Source organism: Juglans regia, chromosome 9 (genome assembly GCF_001411555.2).
Source record: "Juglans regia cultivar Chandler chromosome 9, Walnut 2.0, whole genome shotgun sequence".
In the NCBI taxonomy this organism is placed as follows: domain Eukaryota; kingdom Viridiplantae; phylum Streptophyta; class Magnoliopsida; order Fagales; family Juglandaceae; genus Juglans; species Juglans regia.
This window is the reverse complement of record NC_049909.1, coordinates 14,901,094-14,925,159: the sequence shown is the minus strand read 5'-3', so window position 1 is coordinate 14,925,159 and position 24,066 is coordinate 14,901,094. Positions and strand designations below refer to the sequence as shown.

At 37.2% G+C, this 24,066-nt stretch overlaps 1 protein-coding gene across 1 annotated transcript; it reads left to right on the top strand.

Moving 5' to 3' along the window:
- Nucleotides 1-20,742: 20,742 nt before the first annotated feature.
- On the top strand, nt 20,743-23,955 carry LOC108994399. Its single transcript, XM_035694112.1, has one exon. The coding sequence runs from the start codon at nt 20,816-20,818 to the stop codon at nt 23,588-23,590; it is 2,775 nt and encodes a 924-aa protein (XP_035550005.1). The 5' UTR covers nt 20,743-20,815; the 3' UTR covers nt 23,591-23,955.
- The last annotated feature ends 111 nt before the right edge of the window (nt 23,956-24,066 follow it).

Here is a 24,066-nt window from a genome sequence, read left to right as displayed (position 1 = left end):
TAGTAATTAGTACGAGTTATAACTATATTATAATATTTATATTATAATGATATAGTGATACTAATACTAGATATTATATAATAAAACATTAATACTATAGGCTTATAGTGATTAGTTATTATGAATCATGAATCCATGATTAGTATAACTATATTATAATATTAGTATAACTATAACTATAGTCGTAGACTCTTACTCTATAGTAGAGTATTAGTATTTTTTTTTTATATACCATATTAGAGTATAGAAGACTAGAAGTAAAGTCTAGACTATTAGTATAAATATTAATATTAGTATAAAATTATAAATATTAGTATTAGTATAAAATTATAAATATTAGTATTAGACTATTAGTTAATAATTATTTAATGGTGAGTTAGTGATATGTTAAATGAGAATTATATAATTAATATATTTTTTTTTCAATTTTCATTCGGTCCGGTCCGGTCCGAAAAACCCATAGACTGTCGACCGGACCGAATAAAGTCGGTCCTATAAAATTCAGACCGAGACCGACCGGTACCATTCTCGGTCCGGTCCAGTACAGACCGAATTGGTCGGTCCGGTCGGTTTTTCCGGTCCAGACCGACCGAATATCACCCCTATGTGGGAATATGAAGGACATTAGGGTTCTTTTCCTACTCTATATAAGCATTTCATTAGCACGAAATTGAGAGTTTTTCGGAGAGGATGAGACATAGTTCTAGAGAAGAGAAAATTTCCATTTTTATTATTTAGTTCTTCTATGAAGAACTAAATCTTGGGTAAAACCTAGGGTAAAATTGATTGGTGAAAATACTTTGAATTTATTTCAATTCATATGTTAAGCTTTATTGTTTAAGATTTTAGGATTCAATTCTTCATTTGTTTTGGATATTATAAGTTTGAGACAATTACATTAAATCTTGTTATGATTTTATTTTGTTGAGCTATAGGTTTATGAATATATGATTGTGACTTAAACAAGCTTTTCATACCATTGATGTGATTTTCTGCTGCATTATTATTTATGAACATAGGGTCGTCTTTAGATTTGATATTCATTTTTATATATGAAAACCGTGGTTTGTAAAGGGAGAATAAATTCTAGAATTAAATTTGAGGAAGTAAATGAATATAATGTCATATCTTCCAATTCGAAATTTGGTTCTATAATTCTTAATTGTGTATATCATTTAGATTAAAAAAGTCATAGTAATGGATCCGATTGATAGAAGCCCAAAGCTTTACTTGCATTTTTATCCGTGCCCTAATCTCATTTTAATTACGTGCTTTAAGTAGAATTTTTATATTTTTGTCATATTATAATTTGATATTTTCTTTTAAGCTTACGTCTTGTTGTCTTTCTTCCGACTCCATGTGGATCGATACCCTGAACTATACTATAACATCGCTTACTAGTTTGGGCATAATCAAATTTTGGCGCTATTGCAGGGGAGACGGTAAAAGAATTGTTAGATAGTTTTTCTTTTCAGTAGTTTAAAAAGACAGTAACTTCTTTCCTTCCTTTACCTTGCTACATTATTTTGTTATTTTTTTTTAATTTTTTTTCTCTTCTTTATTTTTATAGTATTTTTATTTTTTTAGTATTTTGTTACCTTCCATGCACAGATATAGAGACGCCTTGGGTAGATTTTCTTGTAGGCCTGTGTTAGTGTCAGAATCAAACTTTTTCAATTCTTTATTTGACAATCCATCTAATCCCGAAGAAATAAGTGAATACGAAGATCAACTCACTAGAACTCTTTAGGATTACCTCCACCCTACACGCACAGTCACACCATCATGCATCATGTTTCCAGCCAATACTCGCCAACTGGATTTTAAAACAGGGATGATACAATTACTCTCTACTTTTCATGGCTTGAAAAATGAAAATCTATATGTGCACATTAGGGAGTTTGAAAAATTAGTTCCGACTTTTCATATTCAAAATGCAACTAATGATGTTGTGAGACTTGAGTTATTTCCTTTCTCTTTGAATGATAGAGCTAAAAGTTGGCTATACTCGCTGAGACCACGATCTATTGGGTTGTGGAATTAGATGACTCAGGTATTTTTTTAATAAATATTTTTTCCAACATAAAACCAACACTTTAAAAAGATAAATTTTCACTTTTGCACAAAAAGACAGTGAGACTTTGTTTCAGTCTTGGGAGACATTTAAGGAGTTGTTGAGTATGTGTCCTCACCATAGGTATGAGAATTAACGTTTAGTGAGCTATTTTTATGAGAGACTTACACTTAGAGAGCTCCAATTTGTGGAGATGATGTGTAATGGTGAGTTCTTACAAAAAGATTCTGATGAGACTATAGAATACCTCAATGAACTTGCTGAAAAAACTCATACTTGGACTGGACCTAGTGCTACTGAGAGTCCAAATGGTGGTGAAATTTAGCATCTCAGGGAAGAGGATAACCTAAAGGCTAAGGTTGAGATGCTTACTAGGGAGCTAGATGTGTTAAAGATTAAGGACTTAAGCCAACACAAGTGGCTAATCATGCAGAGTCTTTTGGACCATGTTTTGTTTGTGGCGGGATAGATCACCTCACCCAAGAGTATCCCACACTTGCTGAGATGAGAGGGATGTATGAGTAACAATGTAATGTTTTAAGTACATACAAGAAGCCTTTTACAACCTATAATCCGGGGTGGCGCAATCACCCCAATTTTAGCTGGAAGTCTGAAAACCAGTCGTCTGCACGACTCTCTAGATCATATCTTGCACCATATCATGCACCTTCATCTTTTAGGAGTCTTTTAGAAGATAATTTGCATGTTTTTATCGAGGCATAGGGTAAGACTAACCAAAAGTTTGAATATTTGATTACGCAGGTTGTTGAAGAATTCGAAGGATGTGAATGCCATTGTGACACGAAGTGGTAAGTCATGACACATCCCAACAACGAACAAATCTGAGAATGTGGAAAAAAATCAAGATGGTAGTGATGCCGAGTTGCCCAAGGAACCTGAGGTGACAAAGAGTCATGTTAAGGTACCATTCCCTCAAGTTTTAAAATCAAGCAATCAAACTCTGGATCCTAACAATGAAATCCTAAAGGATATTAAGGTAGGTAAAAATCAATTTTCCTCTTTTGCATGTAATTAAACAAGTTCCTACTTATGCAAAAGTTCTCAAGGATTTGTGTACAGTTAAGAGGAAGCACCATGTGAAGAAGACAGCGTTCCTGACAAAGAAAGTTAGTGCTCTAATTGAGCAGTGGATTCCTCACAAGTACAAGGATCCTGATTGTCCAACCATTGCATGCAGCATTGGAAATCATGAGTTTGGGCAAGCTTTGCTAGATTTAGGAGCTAGTGTGAATCTAATGCCATATATAAAATTTATTTACAGTTGGGGTTGGGAGAAATCAAACCAACCATTGTGGTATTGCAATTGACTGACCATTCAGTCAAAGTGCCCCGAGGTGTGGTAGAGAATGCTCTAATTCAAATTGACAAATTTTATTATCTTGTTGATTTCCTAATCCTTGACACTAGCTCTGTTGTTGATACTATTTCTAAAATTCATTTGATTTTCGGCTTGGCTAATGCTCTTATTAATTGCAGGAATAGGCTCGTGAAGCTGTCTTTTGGAAACATGACTCTCAAGGTGAATATCTTCCATATTGCAAAACAGCCAAAAGATGATGATGAGAGCCACCAGACATACATGATTGACTCACTCATGGATAGGGGAGCTTCTATAGCTCATGATTTTGATCCCCTTAAGTATTTTCTTGTTAATTCTGAGTTTGATTCTATCAGTGATTCATCTGATGTAGTTGATATTTGTGCTATTTTTTTTATAGAATTCAGGATTATGGCACTCAGGCATGGCAACCGAAGTTTGAGGAGTTGCCTGAGAAAGGTGAAAAACAAATTCCTTCAAGTGCGGAAGCACCCAAAGTTGAATTGAAGTCTTTGCCTAAGGGTTTAAATCATGTTTTCCTTGGTCCAGATAATATTTTTCCTGTTATTATCTCATCTAAATTGTCTGAGTCTCAATGTGAGAAATTAATTCAGACCCTAAGTGAGCATAAGTCAGCCTTAGGTTGGAGCATTGGTGATATAAAATGTGTTAGTCTCCTGGTCTGTTCTCATAAAATTAATTTGGAGGAATGAACTAGCCCTCGTAGAGACCTCTAGCGTAGGCTTAATCCCACTATGAAAGAAGTGATGAAGAATGAAATGTTGAAACTATTAGATGTAGGAATCATATATCCTATTGCTGATAGTAAATGAGTAAGTCTTACATAGATTGTTCCTAAAAAGTTAGGTGTTACTATGGTGAAGAATGACCTGAGAGAATTAGTCCCTACAAAACTTGTGATTAGGTGGCGGATGTGCATTAATTATAGAAAATTGAATGCTGCCACCCGGAAAGACCATTTTCCTCTCCCTTTTATTGATCAAATTCTTGAGCGTGTGGCTGGTCATCCTTTCTATTGATTCTTGGATGATTATTCTGGTTATTATTAAATTGAAATTACATTAGAAGATCAGGATAAAACCACTTTCACTTGTCCTTTTGGTACTTATACTTTTCGTAGAATGTCATTTGTATTGTGTAATGCACCTGCTACTTTTCAATGTTGCATGATGAGCCTTTTTAGTGACATACTTGAAAATTGCATAGAAGTTTTTATGGATGACTTAACTGTTTTTGGATCTTCTTTTGATGCATGCTTATTGAATTTAGAGAGAGTGTTGACTCGTTGTGAGGAGAAGGAATTGATTTTGAATTGGGAGAAATGCCACTGTATGGTACGTTCAAGTATTGTCTTAGGGCATATTATTTATTCTAGGGGGATATAGGTTGATCAATTTAAAATTGAATTAATCTCTAAGTTGCCTACACCTAGGACAGTAAAGGATGTGAGATTATTCTTGGTCATGTGGGCTTGAGAAATTCTATTTGCAGTCCCTACTTGGGGACTGCATGTGCAGACCCTTTATTAAATAAGAAAAAATATCATTTCAAGAGGGATAGTTTTGTAATTTTAAAAAGTTTTAAAGATAAAATTGCATAGGCTTTCATTGCAGTCCCCAAATGGGGACTGTATTTAGCTTTGCTCTGTGTGCTTTTATAGGACGTTCATACAAAAGTTTTCCACCATATCTAGACCATTATGTGACCTCTTAACTAAAGATTCCTCATTTGAGTGGACACAAGCTTGTCAAGAGGCCTTTAAAACGCTAATTGGCAAGCTTACTCCAACACCCATAACGCAGTCACCTGATTGGACTTTACCTTTTGAGATAATGTGTGATGGTAGTGATTTTGCTGTAGATGATGTTCTTGGACAGCGAAGGGAGGGGAAGTCTTTTGTCATTTACTATGCTAGTAGAACTCTAAATAGTGCTCAGATGAATTACTCTACCACTGAAAAAGAGGGTCTAGCTGTAGTGTTTGCTTTGGATAAATTTTGTGCTTACATGATTGGTTCTCCTATTATTATTTTCACAGATCATGCAGCCCTTAGATACCTTCTGACAAAGAAGGATGCTAAGGCGCGACTAATACGGTGGATTTTATTTTTACAAGAATTTGACATCACCATCAAAGACAAGAAAGAAATGGAGAACATAGTGGCTGACAATCTCTCGAGGCTCACATTTGAGGATACCTCTGGCCACCTGCCAATCAGGGATGATTTTCCGGATGAGCATTTACTTTCTATTACTTCTCTACAATGGTTTGCTCATATTGTGAATTATTTGGCTGCAGGTGAGATGCCGGTGGATTGGAGCTCTTAGGACAAGAGGAAGTTCATGACTGAGGTATGTAATTTCTATTGGGATGACTATTTTCTTTTCAAATATTGCTTTGACTAAATTTTAAGACGTTGCATCCTTGATGAAGAGATTGCTAGCGTCTTGAAATTTTATCACTCCCAAGCTTGTGGGGGCCACTTTTCAATGAAGAAAACCGCTACAAAAATTCTGCAGTGTGGATTTTATTGGCCCACATTGTTTAAGGATACAAACATCTACTGTCGCTCATGTAAAAAATGTCAAAAGTTAGGAATTATATCCCATCGTAATATAATGCCCTTAAACCCAATTTTAGGGATTGAAATTTTTTATTGTTGGAGCATTGCTTTTATAGGACCATTTCCTCATCCTTTTGGATATCAATATATTATTGTGTTAGTAGATTATGTGTAAAAAATGGATAGAGGTAGCAGCTTACAGGAGCAATGATAATTGGACAGTAATTAAATTTCTCAAAGAGAATGTGTTATCTCAATTTGGTGCACCACGTGCTATCATTAGTGACCGGGGTACAAATTTTTGTAACCGTTCTTTTGAGGCTTTGATGAAAAAATATGGGGTGGTATATAAGATCTCTACTACCTACCACCCCTAGACAAGTAGATAGATAGAACTTGCAAACAGGAAAATTAAGCAAATTTTAGAAAAAAAGGTCAACTCGGATCGCAAAGATTGGTTTTTGAGACTAGTTGATGCGCTTTGGGCCTACTGTACAGCTTTCAAAACTCCCTTAGGCATGTCACCTTATTGGCTTATTTTTGAAAAACCTTGCTACTTACTTGTGAAGCTCGAGCATCGAGCTTATTGGGCCATCAAGTATTTCAATTTTGACATGGGAGAAGCATGTAAGCTTAGAAAATTTCAGTTAACCGAGTTAGAGGAGTTGAGAAATGATTCTTATGAGAACTCTAGAATCTATAAGGCTAAAATGAAAGCGTTTCATGATAAAAATATTTTGAAAAAAATGTTTAAACCTAGTGATCGAGTGTTCTTGCATGATTCTAGACTCCATAAGTATCCAGGAAAACTTTAGTTTAGGTGGACCGGCCCTTTTGTAGTAAAGAATGTTTATGCAAATGGGGCAATAGAAATAGAAAATCCTAAGGATGGTCGAATCTTTAAAGTAAATGGTCAACGCTTTATAGTATTAATTGATAGGCAAGTTTCGGAAGTGGAAGACATTCCACTTATGGATCCAGTCTATCAACCTTGACCACACCACACATGTATATTTTTCTTTATTTGTTTTGTTTGTTTTATTTTATTTTCTTTCTTTTCCTTTTCGTTTGCTATTGTTTTCTTTGTTTTTGTTTGCAGGTTAATTTCATTTTGTCATTTTAGATTACCATATTTGGTGCTTAGCGAGCTACCCACGTCACTCATCAGGTATATTTTACCATTTTTAGTTACTCCCCATTCAAATTTAATTCTTAAACATTGAGAGCAATGTTTCATTTAAGTTGTGGGTGGTGGTGCAAATTTAGTATTTAAAATGCTTTTTTTGTTGGAACTCTTAGGCATATTTTCACATGTCAAATTTTTTTAATTTGCATCACATGTGTATCTTTTTCACATGTGTACTAATTTTTATTCATAGTCATCTTCGTGAATTTACCAAACCCACCATAATCATTTTTTGTTGAAGGATTCATAGAACCCCTAATGCACTCATCCAAGTTTTGTGTTAAGATGATGGTTTCACATATGTAGCTAGAGAACTCTTTTACTTAAATATTCATGTGAGTTTTGAAGATGATTGATAGCCTACAAATGCAGTAAATTGTAATAAGCGTTCATTGATCTGTTGAATTGGACACTTCTTTTGAGAATATCGTTACATGGTTTGTGGTAAGATGGTGGATATACTTGAGATATGACGAAGGACAACTTAGGATCAACGTTTGAGCCTTTCTAGCTAACTCATTCCATCATAGACCCCTAGTAGCCAACTTTGAGCCAATAAACACATGTAACTTTTTCCTTTCATATGCCCACATCGTCCATGCCTCTCCACATTGAAGTATAGCCTATACATTGATTTTTCTACCATTTTTACTATTAAGTGTATACTATGTGTGGAATTTGCATTCTCTTTCTTTTGTGTTGGGTTCTAAAAAAAAAACAGTCAAGGTTGGGTAGAAATGTCAAGAATACCAAAGTAGTGTGTGTTTGTTCATCAAATTTTTGAAAAAAAAAAAAGAAGGAAAAGCAAGAGAAGAGGAAGGAGGAAATACATTATTATTCAATGATCTAAGAATTTGGAGAGTACATCAAGTGAGAAGTATGGTCTACTGAGATATTTAATAAATTTCCCTTTGTATGTACTTGGAAGTTTTGGATCCCTTTCATTCTTTCTTTTTCATATAGTCTCGAACCTAAACCAAGTTACAACCTTTTGTATTGACCGTTCTGATTCTAAGTAAGCTTTTGGAAAGAGTGGTGGAAGTCTCATTTGTTAGTGTTCCTATTATAATATCAATATTTGCTTGTTGCTTGTACATAATTGTCTAATTCCCTATGAGAGTGTGTACACCTATTGTCAGCTCCATAGAGAGAATCCTCACACGAAACACTTTTATATCCGTGAGTTATTGAGTTGAACCTTTCACTTGAGATGTTCATGATGTTGCATGTGTCCGGATTTGTGATTAGGTGGATATAGTTTGTAACACATACACACTATTTGGATTGCTACAGGTGGATTGCTTGTGATATGGTTATTGAATTCCTAATATTGCTTTGATATATGAATCTGAAAAATTTGACTTGGTGGCCTTTGTGTGTGATTTTCTTTGGTCTCCTTAGTTTTTGACATGAAAATTGCTAGGGACTAGCAATAAGCAAGTTGGGGGTATGATGAGTGTACGAAAGTGCACTCTAAATACCCTATTATTAAAATGTAAAAATGTGAATAGAAATCATAAGAATTAATGTGTATTCTTGAATTGAGTTTCTATTTACTTTGGGATACTCCTGACCAGATTTTTATGTTTAATTTCAGAGTCTATAAAAGAGAATGTCCAAACCTAGTAAAATTCAAAGGACTTTCAAGTGAGCAAGACGTTGGAACAACCTAAGAGTTTTCAACGAGTGTAGGATTCTTCAAATAATGATAATGATGGGGTTTGAGAGTAATTCGGATCAAGAGAAAAAGTCAGTCCAAAAGTCGCTAGTAGACAGCCTGTACATACTTTAGTATTTTGATCATAATTTTCCGTTCAAATATCATATTGATGCGATTCTTGATACGTTGGAAATTTATCGTAAAGGGATACAAAGTTGTCTCTAATAAGGATTTCTAAATTCAAACTCTTGAAGCACGTATGTGGCTGCCAATATGAGTCTTAAAATTTAGGCGATTTTGTATGCGGGAATATGAAAGACATTAGGATTTCTTCCTACTCTATATAAGCATTTCATCAGCACGAAATTAGAATTTTTTGGAGAAGAGGAGGCACAATTTTAGAGAAGAGAAAAATTCTATTTTTATTATTTAGTTCTTCATAATAGTTCTTCTATGAAGAACTAAATCTTGGGTAAAGCCTAGGGTGGAAATTGATTGATTAAAATATTTTGATTTTATTTCAATTCATATGTTAAGCTTTATTATTTAAGATTCTAGGATTCAATTCTCTATTTGGTTTGGATATTATAAGTTTGAGACAATTATATTAAATCGTGCTATGGTTTGATTTTGTTGAGCTATAGGTTTATGAATATACTATTGTGACTTAAACAAACTTTTCATACCATTGATGTGATCTTCTGCTGCACTATTGTTTATGAACATATGGTCGTCTTTAGATCTGATATTCATTTTTATATATGAAAATCGTGGTTTGTAAAATGAGAATAAATTCTAGAATTAAATTTGAGAAAGTAGATGAATATAATGTCATATTTTTCAATTAAGAATTTGGTGCTATAATTCTTAATTGTGTATATTGTTTGGATTGAAAAAATCACGGTATTGGATCCCGTTAATATAAGCTCAAAGCTTTACTTGTCTTCTTATCCATGCCATGATCTCATTTTAATTACGTGCTTTAAGTAAAATTTTCAGATTCTTGTCATATTATAATTTGATATTTTCTTTTAAGCTTACTTCTTGTTGTCTTTCTTCTGACTCCCTGTGGATCGACACTCTGAACTATATTATAACACCGTGTACTAGTTTGGGTGTAATCAATTGTTCATAACATCACAAGATTGATTCAGGGCAAATCCCAACTTCCAAGAAAGAAAAAGAAAGTTCCAGACTCAAGATAGTCAATAATGATTCTTTGGTCTCCACCTTACATTCTTATATCTAATTGCAACGGAAATAACACAAAAGGACAAATTGCACTAGTAACAAACTTCCTTCTAGGTCCTGACAGGATAAAAAGAGCGTGTCCTCCATGAGTAAAATGCATAACTTCAGCTATGAGCAAAATACATAACTTCATTTATTCTAGCAGAAATGATGTCGTGCAGGTGGTAACTCTAAATGGCACCGCATCACTTCTATAGTCCATCGATAAGCCTCTATCTTTGTAAATATCTTCAACACAACAACAACCCTTTGGCTTGTCTTCTTCTACCTTCTCTCTAACTCAAAATTGACCTCATAAGCTATACCCTCAAGAACTGAGCCATCCCATCCCCTCCCCCAACTTAAAGAACATTGCCCATAAGGTGGGGATAGAGTTCTTGAAGTTTCCACAATATTTCCCAAGTATTATCATCTGAAGACGCCCCAAACCATTTTACCAAAACTTCAGTCAATGACCTGTTCCCTTGACATTTGAGGCATCGATCTACCACAGCCTCAGGCTCTGGTTGAAGATCCCCATGTTTATCTACCAGAGAAAGCATTAGTAAGGGTTGGATTTGAGAACCCAACTTCCACTTCAAGCACAAAACGTGGAATTCTGGGTGAATTTTGAAGATGACGGTAGGCTCAAATGGTACACAGTGGTTCCTATCTTCTTCAGCACTTGGAACGGCCCAAAGAATCTGGGTGATAGTTTCAGATTACGGCGGAGGGCCACTGATTTATGGCGAAATGGTTGCAAACATAGGTAAACCCAATTGCCAATTTCAAAGCTTCTCTCTGTTCTTCTTCAATCATCAAACAACTTCATTCGACTCTGAGCCCACTCCAAATTTTCTCTTAACAGTTCTCTAATTTTTTCTCTTGATTTCAATAGTTGGTCGATAGCTTCAGAGGATGAGGTCCCTGGTACATAGGACAATAACATGGGTGGGGAATACTCGTATAAAGCCTCAAAAGGTGAGAGCTTTGTTGTTGTGTGATAAGAACTGTTGTAACTCCATTCTACCATAGATAACCCTTTACTCCAGTCCCTCTGTTTGGTACTACTGTAACAACGTAGGTATGTTTCAAGGTATGTTTACTCCAGTTGGATGGCCTCTGTTTACCCATCCGACTGGGGATGGTAAGTTGAGCTAAAACTCAGTGTGGGCCCTTGCAATGTAAATAGGCTTCGCCAAAAGAAACTCAAAAATCTAGTGTCACAACTTGAAACAATTGGCTTAGGAAGGCCATGTAGTTTAAAAACCTCATCCATGAATGTTTGAGCCACTTGTTGTGCAGTGTAGGGATGTGCCAATTAGGGCTGCAAACGGTCCGGTCCGGCGATGGACCGAATATTTTCGGTCCATCATTTTTTCGGACCGGACCGATTATTGGTCCGGTCCGGTCCGGCCTATTTTTTTTTTAAATAATTAATAAAAAAATTTATTTAAAATACTAAATTAAATTAAGTGACTTATTAATGTGGATTATGTAACAAACTCAATAAAAAAATATTTTATATGGTTAATGATAATAAATTAGATGAAAATTATATTATTAATTTATATAATTACTATATAATTAACTAATTGATATTATATATTTATTAATTCATAGAATATTAACAAGTGTTAATAGCATATTTAAAATTTTATATTGTTAATAGTGATAGGTTAGATGAAGATATATATAAAATATTATTAATTTATAGAATATTAACAAGTATTAATAATATATTTAAAAATTTATATTGTTAATTGTACAATTATTATATATAAAATATATTTTTTTATTTTTCATTCGGTCCGGTTCGGTCCGAAAAAACAGTGGACCGTGGACCGAACCCAATGTTTTCGGTCCTCTAAAATGTGGACTGGACCGGACCGGTCTAAGTCTCGGTCCGGACCGAAACGGTCGGTCCGATCAGACCATTTATCACCCCTCGTGCCAATGTAGAAAAATGGTCATACTTGGTGTATGATCTACTATCAGCAAAATGACACTAAATCCATGAGAGATGGGTAATCCCTCAATATAGTCCATGGATATGGTTGTCTAAGCTTGGTTAGGTATGGGGAGAGGTTGCAATAATCCAAGAGTTGGTACTATTTCACTCTTTTTAACTTGACAAATATCGCATTTTCGGATCTTTTTTTTTTATATCTTTCTTCATCCCTATCCAGAAAAATTCACGTTTAGCCCTTTGATACGTTTTGAGGTACCTAGTGTGACTAGCATGAGGATTTACATGTATATAATCTAGAACTTTATTTTTTAAGGCAAAATCAAGCACCAACACAATACGACCCCACTTCAAAATCAGACCTTGCTGAGTAGAGTATCCATTCGGAACCTTTAGCTTATTCTGCAATCTCTCCAATAAATCCACCGTATCAGCTGAGGAAGAGTAAATCAGTTTCAGTTCTGTGATCCAATCTGGTGTGTGAAAAGACACCATGGCCAAGTATCCTTCCATTTGTTCCATACCTTCATCCCTTCTTGAAAGGGCTTCAGTAACTTTATCCTCTTTGCCCTTTTTGTATTCTATAGAAAAATCATAGCCCATGAGTTTTGTAACCCATCTCTGTTGGGCTACTGTGCCTATTTTCTACTCCAATAAAAATTTTAAAGCTTGCTAGTCAGTCTTAATAATGAATGACTGACCCAACAAGTAAGATCTCCACTGTTGCACTGCTGTGACTAGGGCTAGTAACTCTTTTTCGTAAGTTGACAACAATATTGTCTTCCCCTTTAGAGACTTGCTCATGTAAGCCACTAGTCTTCCTTCCTGCAGTAAAACAACACTCATTCCCACGCCACTAGCATCACATTCAATCATAAAATTCTTTGAAAAATCAAGGAGCCTTAAAACTGGGGGATTGGAAACTACCTCCTTCAGTTGGTGAAAGGCTTGTGTTGCCTTATTGGTCCAGTTGAAAGCATTCTTCTTTAATAGACCCGTGAGGAGGGCTGCAATGCCCCCATAGTTTTTTATGAACTTTCGATAATAGCCTGCTAACCCAAGGAATTCCCTCAAGGATTTCAAGTTTTCTAGTATAGGCCATTCAAGCATAAAACTTATCTTTGAAAGATCTGTTTTCACCCCTTTAGCAGAGATAATATGGCCCAAGTAATGGACCTCCTTGACCCCAAAATTGCATTTATAACGTTTTGCAAACAACTGGTTGTCTCTTAACACTTCAAGGACCATTTTTAAATGGACCAAGTGATCTTCCCAGGACCTTTTGTAAACCAGTATGTCATCGAAAAATACAAGGACGAACCTCCTCAAGAAGGGCCTAAAGACATCGTTCATTAGGCCTTGGAACGTGGTTGGAGCGTTGGTCAGTCTGAAGGGCATTACGAGTTTAACTCGTAATGTCCTTCGTGTGTGCGAAAAGCTATTTTCGCGACATCTTCGGGTACTACTCTATATGGTGATAACCAAATCTTAAATCTAACTTTGAGAACACCACAACTCCAAATAACTCATCCAACAGCTCATCGATTTCTAGTATAGGAAATTGATCCTTTACCATGTGCTAGTTTAAAGGCCTATAGTCCACACATAATCGCCAACTCCCGTCGACCTTGCGGACTAACAAAATTGGTAAGGAGAATAGGCTGGAACTCGACCTTATCACTCCTGACTGCAAAAGATCCTTCACTAGTTTTTCAATCTCAGACTTTTGATAATGGGAGTAGCGGTAAGGTTTAGTTGAAATTAGTGGTGTACCTTCTTTAAGAAGTATTTTATGGTCCTGTAACCATGGGGGTGGAAAACCCTTAGGTTCCTCAAACACTGTTGAAAACCTCTCCGCCACTTCATTTAATCCATCCCCTAATTGTTTTTTGAAAATGCTCACACTTCTCAGATAGTAACTGCACTAATAATCCCCTTCCTTTATTAACTTCATTTTTTAGTAATTTTGGACTCCCCTCAAAAGTTAAAGTACTGAGTGGTATACCCCACAAGCAAACCTTCTTGCCATCCCAAGAAAATCTCATGCACAATTTTGAAAAGTCCCACATAATTGGGGCCCAAAGTTTTGGGCCATTGCACGCCCATTACAACATCACATCCAACCAGGCTAAACAGGAAAAAATAAAATAAAATAAAAAATAAAAAATAAAATTGGAAAACTTATTACCTTTCATCACTAGTCCCACCTTATTGCATAGGCTTGTACTTTTAATTATTTCCCCATTAGCTACTTGAATTGAAAGCTGGGTAGAATCCTCCACCTTCAACTGAGCTCTTTTGGCAATGGATGGGTCTAGGAAGTTGTGAGTGCTTCCAGAATTCACCAAGACTATCACGGAAATTCCCTTGATCCCCCCCTTTTAAACGCATGGTATTAGCATTCGGGGTACCTACTATGGCATGTATTGAGATCTCAAGTGAAGTACCCGAGTCAAGAACCCCAATGTTATCCACCTCCTTTGAATCATAAAATACTTCCTCTATTTTTTGTTCTCCACAATCTTCCCAACCTTAAAGTAAGTAAACCTTAGGCTGTTTACAAACGTAGGTGAGATTCCATTTTTCTTTGCAATGGTAACCTAAGCCCTTCCTACGCTTCTCATCCATTTGCATTGATGATACATTTTTAGTTGGTGTAAAGGGCTTCTAAGTTTTAGAGTTCTTGCCATGCTTCCCCAGGAAGCTAACACCACCCTTAGGTGAAAACTGATGTGTATCACTAGCTGACTTCCAGGTTCTTCTAGTGCTGAGTAAATACTCCTCTTGGATTTTGCTAATCCAAAGGATGCGTTCAAGTTAATAGGGCTAAGCATGCTAATAGGGAGGCGGATTTCATCTTTTAAGCCGCTTAGAAAACAACTTAGTTTGTGATGTTCTAAGACACCTATTAGCCTATTGGATAAAGATTCAAATTGAGCCTTGTATGCAACCACCATGGAGGTTTGTTTTAGGCGGGTCAATGCCTCCAATTGGATCATCATATGCTGTGAGGCCAAAGCTTATTTGTAAGGCTCTAGTAAACATTTCCCAGCTATTAAACAGTTCATTCTCAAGTGCATCCTAATACCAAATTAGTGCCTCCCTGTTCATATGATACGATGCCATCAATAGATGTTGTGCTGGTGGTGTTTGGTGATATTCAAAATTGTGATGTGCTTTAAAGACCCATGCAGTAGGGTTCTCACCTTCAAAGTTTGGAAACTCCATTCGGACTCCTCTGTGAAAGCTCCTCTGTGCATCATGAAGGCCCAGCTCTTGGTCATTTTGTGGTTCTCTCTGTGGTGGATGATTCTAATTTGCAACAACGGTCCTCATCATGCTAGACATTTGATCTAGCCTCTCCTGAATTTCGTGAATATTCTCTTCATGGCTGTCTACTTGGCATTGCAAAAGTTCATGTTGCTGCTTGAATCTAGTTCCATCGGTGGGCTGTGGTACCAACTTGTTACAGTTCTCAGATTGACTGTAAAGAAACAAGGAAATATGGATGGAAATTGTAATACAAATTGATGAGAAATGATAATGGAAATTGATATTTCATTCACTGTTCATAACATCACAAGATTGATTCAAGGCAAATCCCAACCTCCAGGAAAGAAAAAGAAAGTTTCAGACTCAAGATATTCAATGATGATTATCTGGTCCCCACCATACATTCTTATATCTAATTGAAACGGAAATACCACAAAAGGACAAATTGCACTAGTAACAAACTTCCTTCCAGGTCCTAACAGGATAAAAGGAGCGTGTCCTCCACAAGTGAAACGCATAACTTCAGTTATGAGCAAAATGCATAACTTCATTTATTATAGCAAAAACGATGTCGTGAGGGTGGTAACTCTAAACGACACCGCATCACTTCTATCTTCCATCAATAAGCCTCAATCTTTGTAAATCTCTTCAACAAGACAGCAACCCTTTGGCTTGTCTTCTTCTACCTTCCCTCTAACTCAGAAGTCAGAACTAACCCCATAAGCTATACACTCCAGAGTGGAGCCATAACAATCACATTGTGATTTCGAGTTATATCTATGAATATTGTATGCATTTTTGTTAGCTAGAACTTCAACAGAAGTTTCTCAAACCTCCAAACCAAATATCGCTCTGAAATCTTATATTTTCTCGAGGGTGACTCATGTAGGCACTTTTCGAATAACAATTTCACGGTCAAAAACTCTGATTTCCTCCATTCGCACCGGGAAACCTTGCCTCTTGAAGAATTATCTTCCTTGATCGGTGTCCAGTCTCTAAGTCCATTTCACCATCATAAATCCTAGATTCAAGTCCTTCCCCAAATCCTCGATCTACATATGGTATGTACAGTAACCACCAACTGCAAGAGTGTCATCATGAATTTTTGCATCACGTGGTCCATCAAGCATTTGATCATTAGGATGATCGATGGTCATTGATTCCTGCTCCTCTAAGTTTGATAGCATGGAACCATCATAGTGATTTGCCTTGAAGCTATCGATAGCGAGACCATGAGGATAACAGTGGAAGCAACATGCTTTCTGACAGCCAGGTTTGGATCGTCATTGTCAAGATCCGACCCCTTAGAAGCCCACCAAACCCAATCAAATTATTTGAAAAATAAATAAATAATATTCGTAGCCATTACAAGCTTCGCGCATTCCCTTTTAAAAAAATAGATAAATTTGAACCCTACATGAAAAAAATTAAATTTTTAATTGTGAACTCTATTTTTTTCTTAATGAGAGTGTACGAGATTTGCACATCCTAAAACTATATTTAACATTACTCTTAATATCAAGGAAAAAACCAAATATGGGGCGGGTTGGAAAAAATCAATAAACGAAAGATTTTGAAAGAAGGTCTCTCTGGATCATGCTGTTCTCCCAAGTCAAATCGGATGGTTTGAAAAAAATAAAAAACTTTGAAGTTTTGAGCTTTGGAAGTTTGGAATTGATTCCAAACTGGCATGATCAGTACGTTTTGATATACTGTTTTGATATATAGATAAGTTATATATATATATTGAAAAATTATATTTTAAAATAATATCAATACAAATATTAAAAACATACATATTTAAAAAACTAAATAATACTGCTCAATAAAAGGTTTCTATCTTTTAGGGAGAATAAAAAAATTCAAAGTACAAAAAGAACATTTTTTATGTTGCTCTAGATATATGGCTATGAGCTATCCAAAATATTCTATTCCACTGCCTCTAATAACAACTGCAAAACGCACCGTATCATCAAGCCCCTTGACCTTGTTTCCCTCCCTTCTTTCTTCACCCAGCCCCTGATCCCCTCTCTCTCTATTAAGATTCAAAGACTGTTATGCACCCCCCCTCAATTCTCCTTTGCCCCCTTCCCCCCACACACAAAGGCCGCTGCGAGCCATCACACAGAGCAACCGTCGCCATATTCTACTGCCACCGGTAAGTCCTCTCTCTCTCTCTCTCTCTCTCCGTATGTTCTCTCTCATCTCAACCTCCTTCTCACCAGGTCGTGCAGTCCTATCCACATCTTCTGGACTAGGCCTCTTTGCCAGTAATATTCTCCCCTCTTACTCTCTCCGCTCATCTCCCTCTCTCTTTCTCTCGGCCTCTCTCCCTCGTTTGTCTCTCTAATTTCTCTCTTTGTTTAATCTCCCTCACTCTATCTCTCTCTGTCTCATTTTTAGTTTGACCTTGGCGACCATCGAAGGCCACCGGAGCCAGAGTGCCGCCTCGCCGCCTCACTTCGTCTCCTTTTTGTCCTCTCCTTTATCCGTCTCGGTTTTTCTCTTGCTCACTCCGTACGGTTTTCTCTCTTCCTCCGTATGTTTCCTCATCATCTCAAACTTGGATCTGACTTCGTTTTTCATGCTCACAGAGCACCTCGAAGATCTCTAGACAGCGGTGTCTCGCTGTCGAATACAACCGACTACCGCTCCGAGATTGGGTAAGGTATTTTCGAGCTTTAGCCTCGTAACCATCATTTAATTTTCTCGACTCTTATATTTTTGGTTCTACTGGAAGTTTAGGTTGTCCCCATTTATATATTGGAATTTGTACAATAGGTGCATCCGTTTATATACTTCCTTTGAATTTGGGCCATGTCTTAATAAAACTTCTTATTACTTATAAAAAAAATTATATATTGGAATTGGTAGTTGAGTGATTTCAAGTTGGTTGATCATTGGAGGGTCTCTTGTTTGTAATGTTGTGATCAAAGGAGGGAATGGACGTAAAATGTTGGTTGGTGTCCTGATGTGTTGGGAGTTTGTTTGTAAATGGTGATATACATTGTGGTGAAATTTAAGCCAATCCAAGGAGGTTGGGCTAATCCATTGGTGGAGTAGTGCATTGGACGTTGCACTTAGGCCATTATAAACCCAAGGCACCATGATGAACTATTTTGTTTATGGGCTATTTATGGGCTCGTATTGAACCATAGTTCAGGTTATTTTATTAGTTCGGTTGGTTTTGTACTGGTATGAGTTATTTATATGTTAATGATATTTTCTGGATTAGGTTGTGATACTGCTATGGTTCAAGTTTAAGGCTTAGATAATATATTGCAAAATGTGGTAAGTGGTGCTCCTATGCTAAACTTTGTGAAAAATTTTCATATTTTGTTATGAAAACAACCTCAGTCATTTTCTTTATTATTCTTTGTATCTGAATATGAAAATGTGTCATTTTATTATGACTGGTATAGACATGAACAAATTTTGCACTACGTTTCTCTATTACATAAAATGTGAACATGGAAGGGAAAACAACCATATACCTGTCAAGCAACCATTTGGCGAGAAGGAAATTATCGATTTTTCATTGGTGCCTCATGTGGGGGAAAGTTTAGAATTTTCATTGGTGCCACGTGTGGGGGAAGGTTTAAAGTCGGGAATGCAATCGGGTACTGTGGCTGGGGATAATGTCATTCCCCTAATTTCTCTTCCTCCGATTAACGATATAGCGAATTCAACAGCGGATTGGATTTTGAATAAAGATAATGGTTTCTACAAATCCTGGAGCTTTCATATGGAGAATAGAGAGAATATGAAGACCAATTTAAAGTACTACTTACTGCAATCGAGGCGAGCCACACGCTTGAAACCAAATCTAAGTTTAAGAAAAGCAGGGAGTTAAAAAATATTTCTTGGGCAATCAACTACGATACTAAGGGAGCTAGCTCAACTCTAGGGAAGGCTAAAGTGAGGGCTTTGTGAAGACATTCTCGTAGTGAGATGTTTGGGTAGATGATTTTTTCACGAAATCTAGGGGATGGGGTCGGGGAGGTGTATCGATAGTTTTCCAATTCGAGCTGTGTATTTTGGGTAGGTTTTTATGGACTTTTGGGTCATTAGGGGCTTTCTTGTATGGGTTAGGTGTTTTTCTTGTATACATCAAGTGTATTTGGTTACTCCTATTGATATATATATATAATATTATTACTTATAAAAAAAAATAATGTTTGTCTGATTATATGATATTATCTATTCAGTTCTATTATTGCATTGTATTTGAAAACCCTAAGGTATAAGATCTTGTTTTACTTTGGTTACGGGCCCTGGCATGGGTGTAAAATGGTGGCCTCTGTTCTTACCTCGCCTCAGGTGTAAAATGTGGACTCTATTTTGAGTGCAATTATTTTGGCAACAAAGTGATTTCTGTTCTGCTTAGCTATCTGTAGAATGCACAACCCTGCCACGGGAGTAAATATGGCCTCTGTTTTGAGTGCACTCACTTTGGTGATAGTGATTTATGTGCTACTTGGCTAACTACAAACATGCACAAGCCTTCCACGGGGATAAACGTGGGCTTTGTTTCTGTTTCTGTTTCTAATGTTGTTTCAGTGATGCTTGTGCCTAAGGTCTTTTGTATATATTATTATTGTAATGAAATGCTTCTGAAAATACCACCGCTATTATTGAGACTGTTTGTTTCTGCATTCTTTAACTAGCTCATGTTTACACACTAGTATAAGTTTGCTGCCTACTGAGTCGGTAGACTCATCCGTTTATCTCCATTTTTTTAGATGAATTTAATGCTTGTGGCTGGAATAGATGGCACGTGACAAGATTATAACAAAAATGTGAGATAAGTGCCAGGTAGCATAAGTGGATTTGTGAGATTTTAAAGAATATGTAATAGTGTCGAGTTTATTTTCTTTGGAATGATTTTTGAAGTATTTGAATTTGGAGGATTATTATATTTGAATTTTATATTTTGTGGATTTCAGGTTAAAAGGATTCACCCACGGTGTGTGATCACTGTTTTAAATTTCGTACCGTACCGATCAGTACGGTCGAAATTTTCAGTACCGGCCGTTGGGCCGGTTCAGATACCCCATACATTTCGTATCGCCCCAAATACCGGCCGGTACCGGCCTATATTTCGGCCTTCTAATTTTTTTATTTTTCATTTTTTCAAACTACAACTACAAGTTTATTTTTTGACTCTCAATTTAAATTAGGTTATTTATAATTTATATATATGTATTTATATATAATTTATTTATATATAGACTATTATTTTAGAATATAATTTATATATATTTATATATATAATTTATTCATATATCGACTATCTCAAAACAGTATCGATATTAAAATATTTTATTTTCATATCTTGATCAATATAACTTCTGATACAGTATTCAAAACATTGGGTGTATTCAAAACATTGGGTGTGATAGTCGTTGTTGGATACATAGGCAAAAACCGAACTTTTTTAAAAACCGGATGTCTTACTCATCCTTTGTATAATGTTCTTCCTGAATCAACTCTGCTATCAATGGATTGCTCATCAGAGTGGAAGTCCCTCTTCCCGGCCACTGCAGTCTTTAATTCTCCACTCCTTCTCTCAGGCCCTTCATCCAGACAAACCTTGGGTCCACTGGTTTTCAACCCAAAGCCCCAAACCCTAACACACCTCTTCTCCTCGCAGTCTCTCTTGCCTCACTCTCTCTCTCCTCCTCCCCACCTCTCTCTTCCCAAATTCCTCCTCACCTCGTCCATCCCCCCCTCCACTTCCTCCTCTGTCTCCTCCCTCGTCGGGCACCACGCTGCCCATCAAAATGACGCCGCTTCGCACCTCCTTCACAACCGCCTCTCCTTCCTTCAGCAACCCAATTCCAAGTCCGTTATTGTTTTCTTCCCTACCGGTGTCAATTCTGAGCAAGTCGGATTCTTGGTATTATTGTTGGATGGTTCGGATTTCAGTTTCGACGTTCAGGTCGATAAGAAGGGCGGCGTCTTCAGGGAAAAGACTGGGTTTGAGTACCGGATTAACAATATCTCGGTGAACCCCATGGTTGAATCAGGTTTTGGGTCTACGAATTGGGCATGTAATTCGAATTCCTCTGCTATTGTTGGGTATTTGATGGCTTCTACGTTGTACTCTGTGCATTGGTTTGCTGTGACGGTTAAAGAAATTGGCTTGAATTGGGATAGCCCGAGTTTGGTTTGCTTAGGTAGTAAGGTTTTCAAGAGTTGCTCCGTTGTTTGTGCTTGTTGGAGTCCGCATATGCCAGAGGAGAGTGTGGTTTTGTTGGAAAGTGGCTCACTGTTCTTGTTCGATTTGGAGTCTTGTTTGAAAAGTGTTGCCCCGAGTGCGCGTTTTAGAGGGACTAGGTTGCGAGTGTCTTGGGATGATGAGTCGGGTACTTCGGGGAGTCAGAAATGGTTGGGTTGTGAGTTCAGTTGGCATCCTAGGATCTTGATTGTTGCTCGGTCCGATGCTGTGTTTTTAGTTGATTTGAGGCTTGATGAATGCGTCGTGAGCTGTTTAGCCAAGGTTGAGATGTTAAGTATGTATTCATCGGTTAAAAATGAAAGGTTCCTTTGTTTTATGATTGCAGGTTCTGATGGCTTTCATTTTGCATTGGCTTCACATAGTCTGTTGCTCCTTTGTGATGTGCGGAAACCGATGATGCCGGTGTTGCAATGGGCTCATGGTCTTGATAAACCGTGCTACATTGACGTGTTTAGATTGTTTGAATTGAGATCAAACTCAAGGAATGAAACGTTTCAGTGGGCTTCTGAATCAGGTTTTTGCATTATATTAGGATCGTTTTGGAACTGTGAGTTTAATCTCTTTTGCTATGGACCTGCTTTACCAGCCCCACGAGGAAACATTGCGTCTGAAATTTCAGAATTTTCAAAAACCATTTATGCATGGGAGCTCCCTACGGACCTGTTATTGTCTGGTTGTGAATGCAGATGTGGAAGTTGTCTTATAAGGGAGGAGATTTTGAAGGATGATCTTCCTGAATGGATTGATTGGCAGCAAAAGAAAGAGATAGTTTTGGGCTTTGGCATCCTAAACAAAGGTCTATCTGCACAGCTTGCCGAGCCTGATGAATTTGGTAGTTTTACACTGATAAGGCTTATGTCTTCAGGGAATCTTGAATTACAAAGATACTGTGCCTCGTGGGATTCTGTGAAGAAGTTGAAAGAATTTCACAGAGAATTTTTGCAATTTGAAGATAATTTCCTGTTTACCAAAGAAGATGGGGAGTATAGATTTCCCAGAAGATTTAAGTACCTGAACTTTGATAACCTATCGGCATATTTGAATGGAAACCTTACTAAAGTCCTGGATTCGAAAATTATAAATCATCGTAAGGGTCCTCAAGAGAAGGAAACCTTTAGTACAGAAGCTCATGAAATCTTATGTGAGAAGTTGAAGGCTTGTGGCTTTGGTCGATTGAGATCGTCTCCCGCAGTTGCAGTTGCTTTTGATGACATAAGCTTGCCAGCGAGCATACACGAGGTTGCTTTGAGGAGACTATGGGCAGGCCTGCCAATAGAACTTTTGCAACTGGCCTATTCCAACTACCCTGAGTTCCTTGAAGTACTAGTGGACCAGAAAAAGGTAGCTTTGGAATTTCTAGTTGTTCCAGACCTACCTCAATTGCCTCCTTTCTTCCTAAGAAAGCCTTCACGCCGAAGCAATAAATGGTCACAGAAAGTGCAGCGAGATGATGCTCTTGTTGGTCCAGTACTTCCTCTTCCAGTTCTACTTGCACTACATGAGTATCGTAATGGCTACTCAGATTTGGAAGGAATGGATGGATTTTCTTTAGAGAAGGAATTTAGCCTGAGATGCGATGAAGTCAAGCAGGTGGCCAGTGAATTGGCTGTGCCAGATTCTGGTTGTGAGCTTCGTGATGATGGTGCTGTCTCCCTTGCCAATGACAGAGAAGAGACGTGGGGCAGCTCTGAAAAACCGAAACCTTTCTGTTTATATACTCCAGTTGCATTTAAATACTCTACCATGGATTACACAATGTGCAATACCTTCAGTGATAAGAATTTTGATATCCTGATCTTTAAAGTTCACGAGAAGAAGCATGTTCCTCCCGGCAAGATGGAAACTGGTGGGCCCGAACTATTTGATGATCTGTGCTCCACCCAGCTGAGGTTTGATGCTTGGGTCAAGAACACCGGGCAAAATGAATTGAAGGCATACAATATTCTGAAGAGGCAATGGTCCAAATGGCAAGATGGTTTTAGTTTATATCAGGAATTTTGCTCTCTGACCAAAGTCCAAAAGCAATCTACATGATTCTTTTAGTTTCAGCACTTACACTGCTTGCTTTGGCATCACTGGATGAAAATCGCGAATCGGAAGTGCTACTTGAATTAGAGTCACAATGCTGCTTGCCCATAAACCTTGTTCATCTGATCAATGAGCAACCGTTGAGGTTTCACAGTGACTTATATCAGGAAAGCCATGTGTTACCACAGGTGAAGAATATTTCTGGTGCTGCTTTGGAATTGCAGGGACAAGTCTCAGAATATAAATATACAAATCCTGGCAAGGCATAACTCTCCACTGTGTGATATAGATTAGAATGTTTGTTCCTATGCCTCTTTTTTGGTTGTATCACAGATGCTGATCTATTTAAATTTGTTTTGACTTTGCTTGAACGCAATTAGTGCACCTTGTCCCAGCTAGTGTGCGATCGTCGTCATAGGATACACAGGCAAAAGGACAGTGACGCAAGTCTTCCTCTTGGGCTAAGGAGACGTGGCAGAGCA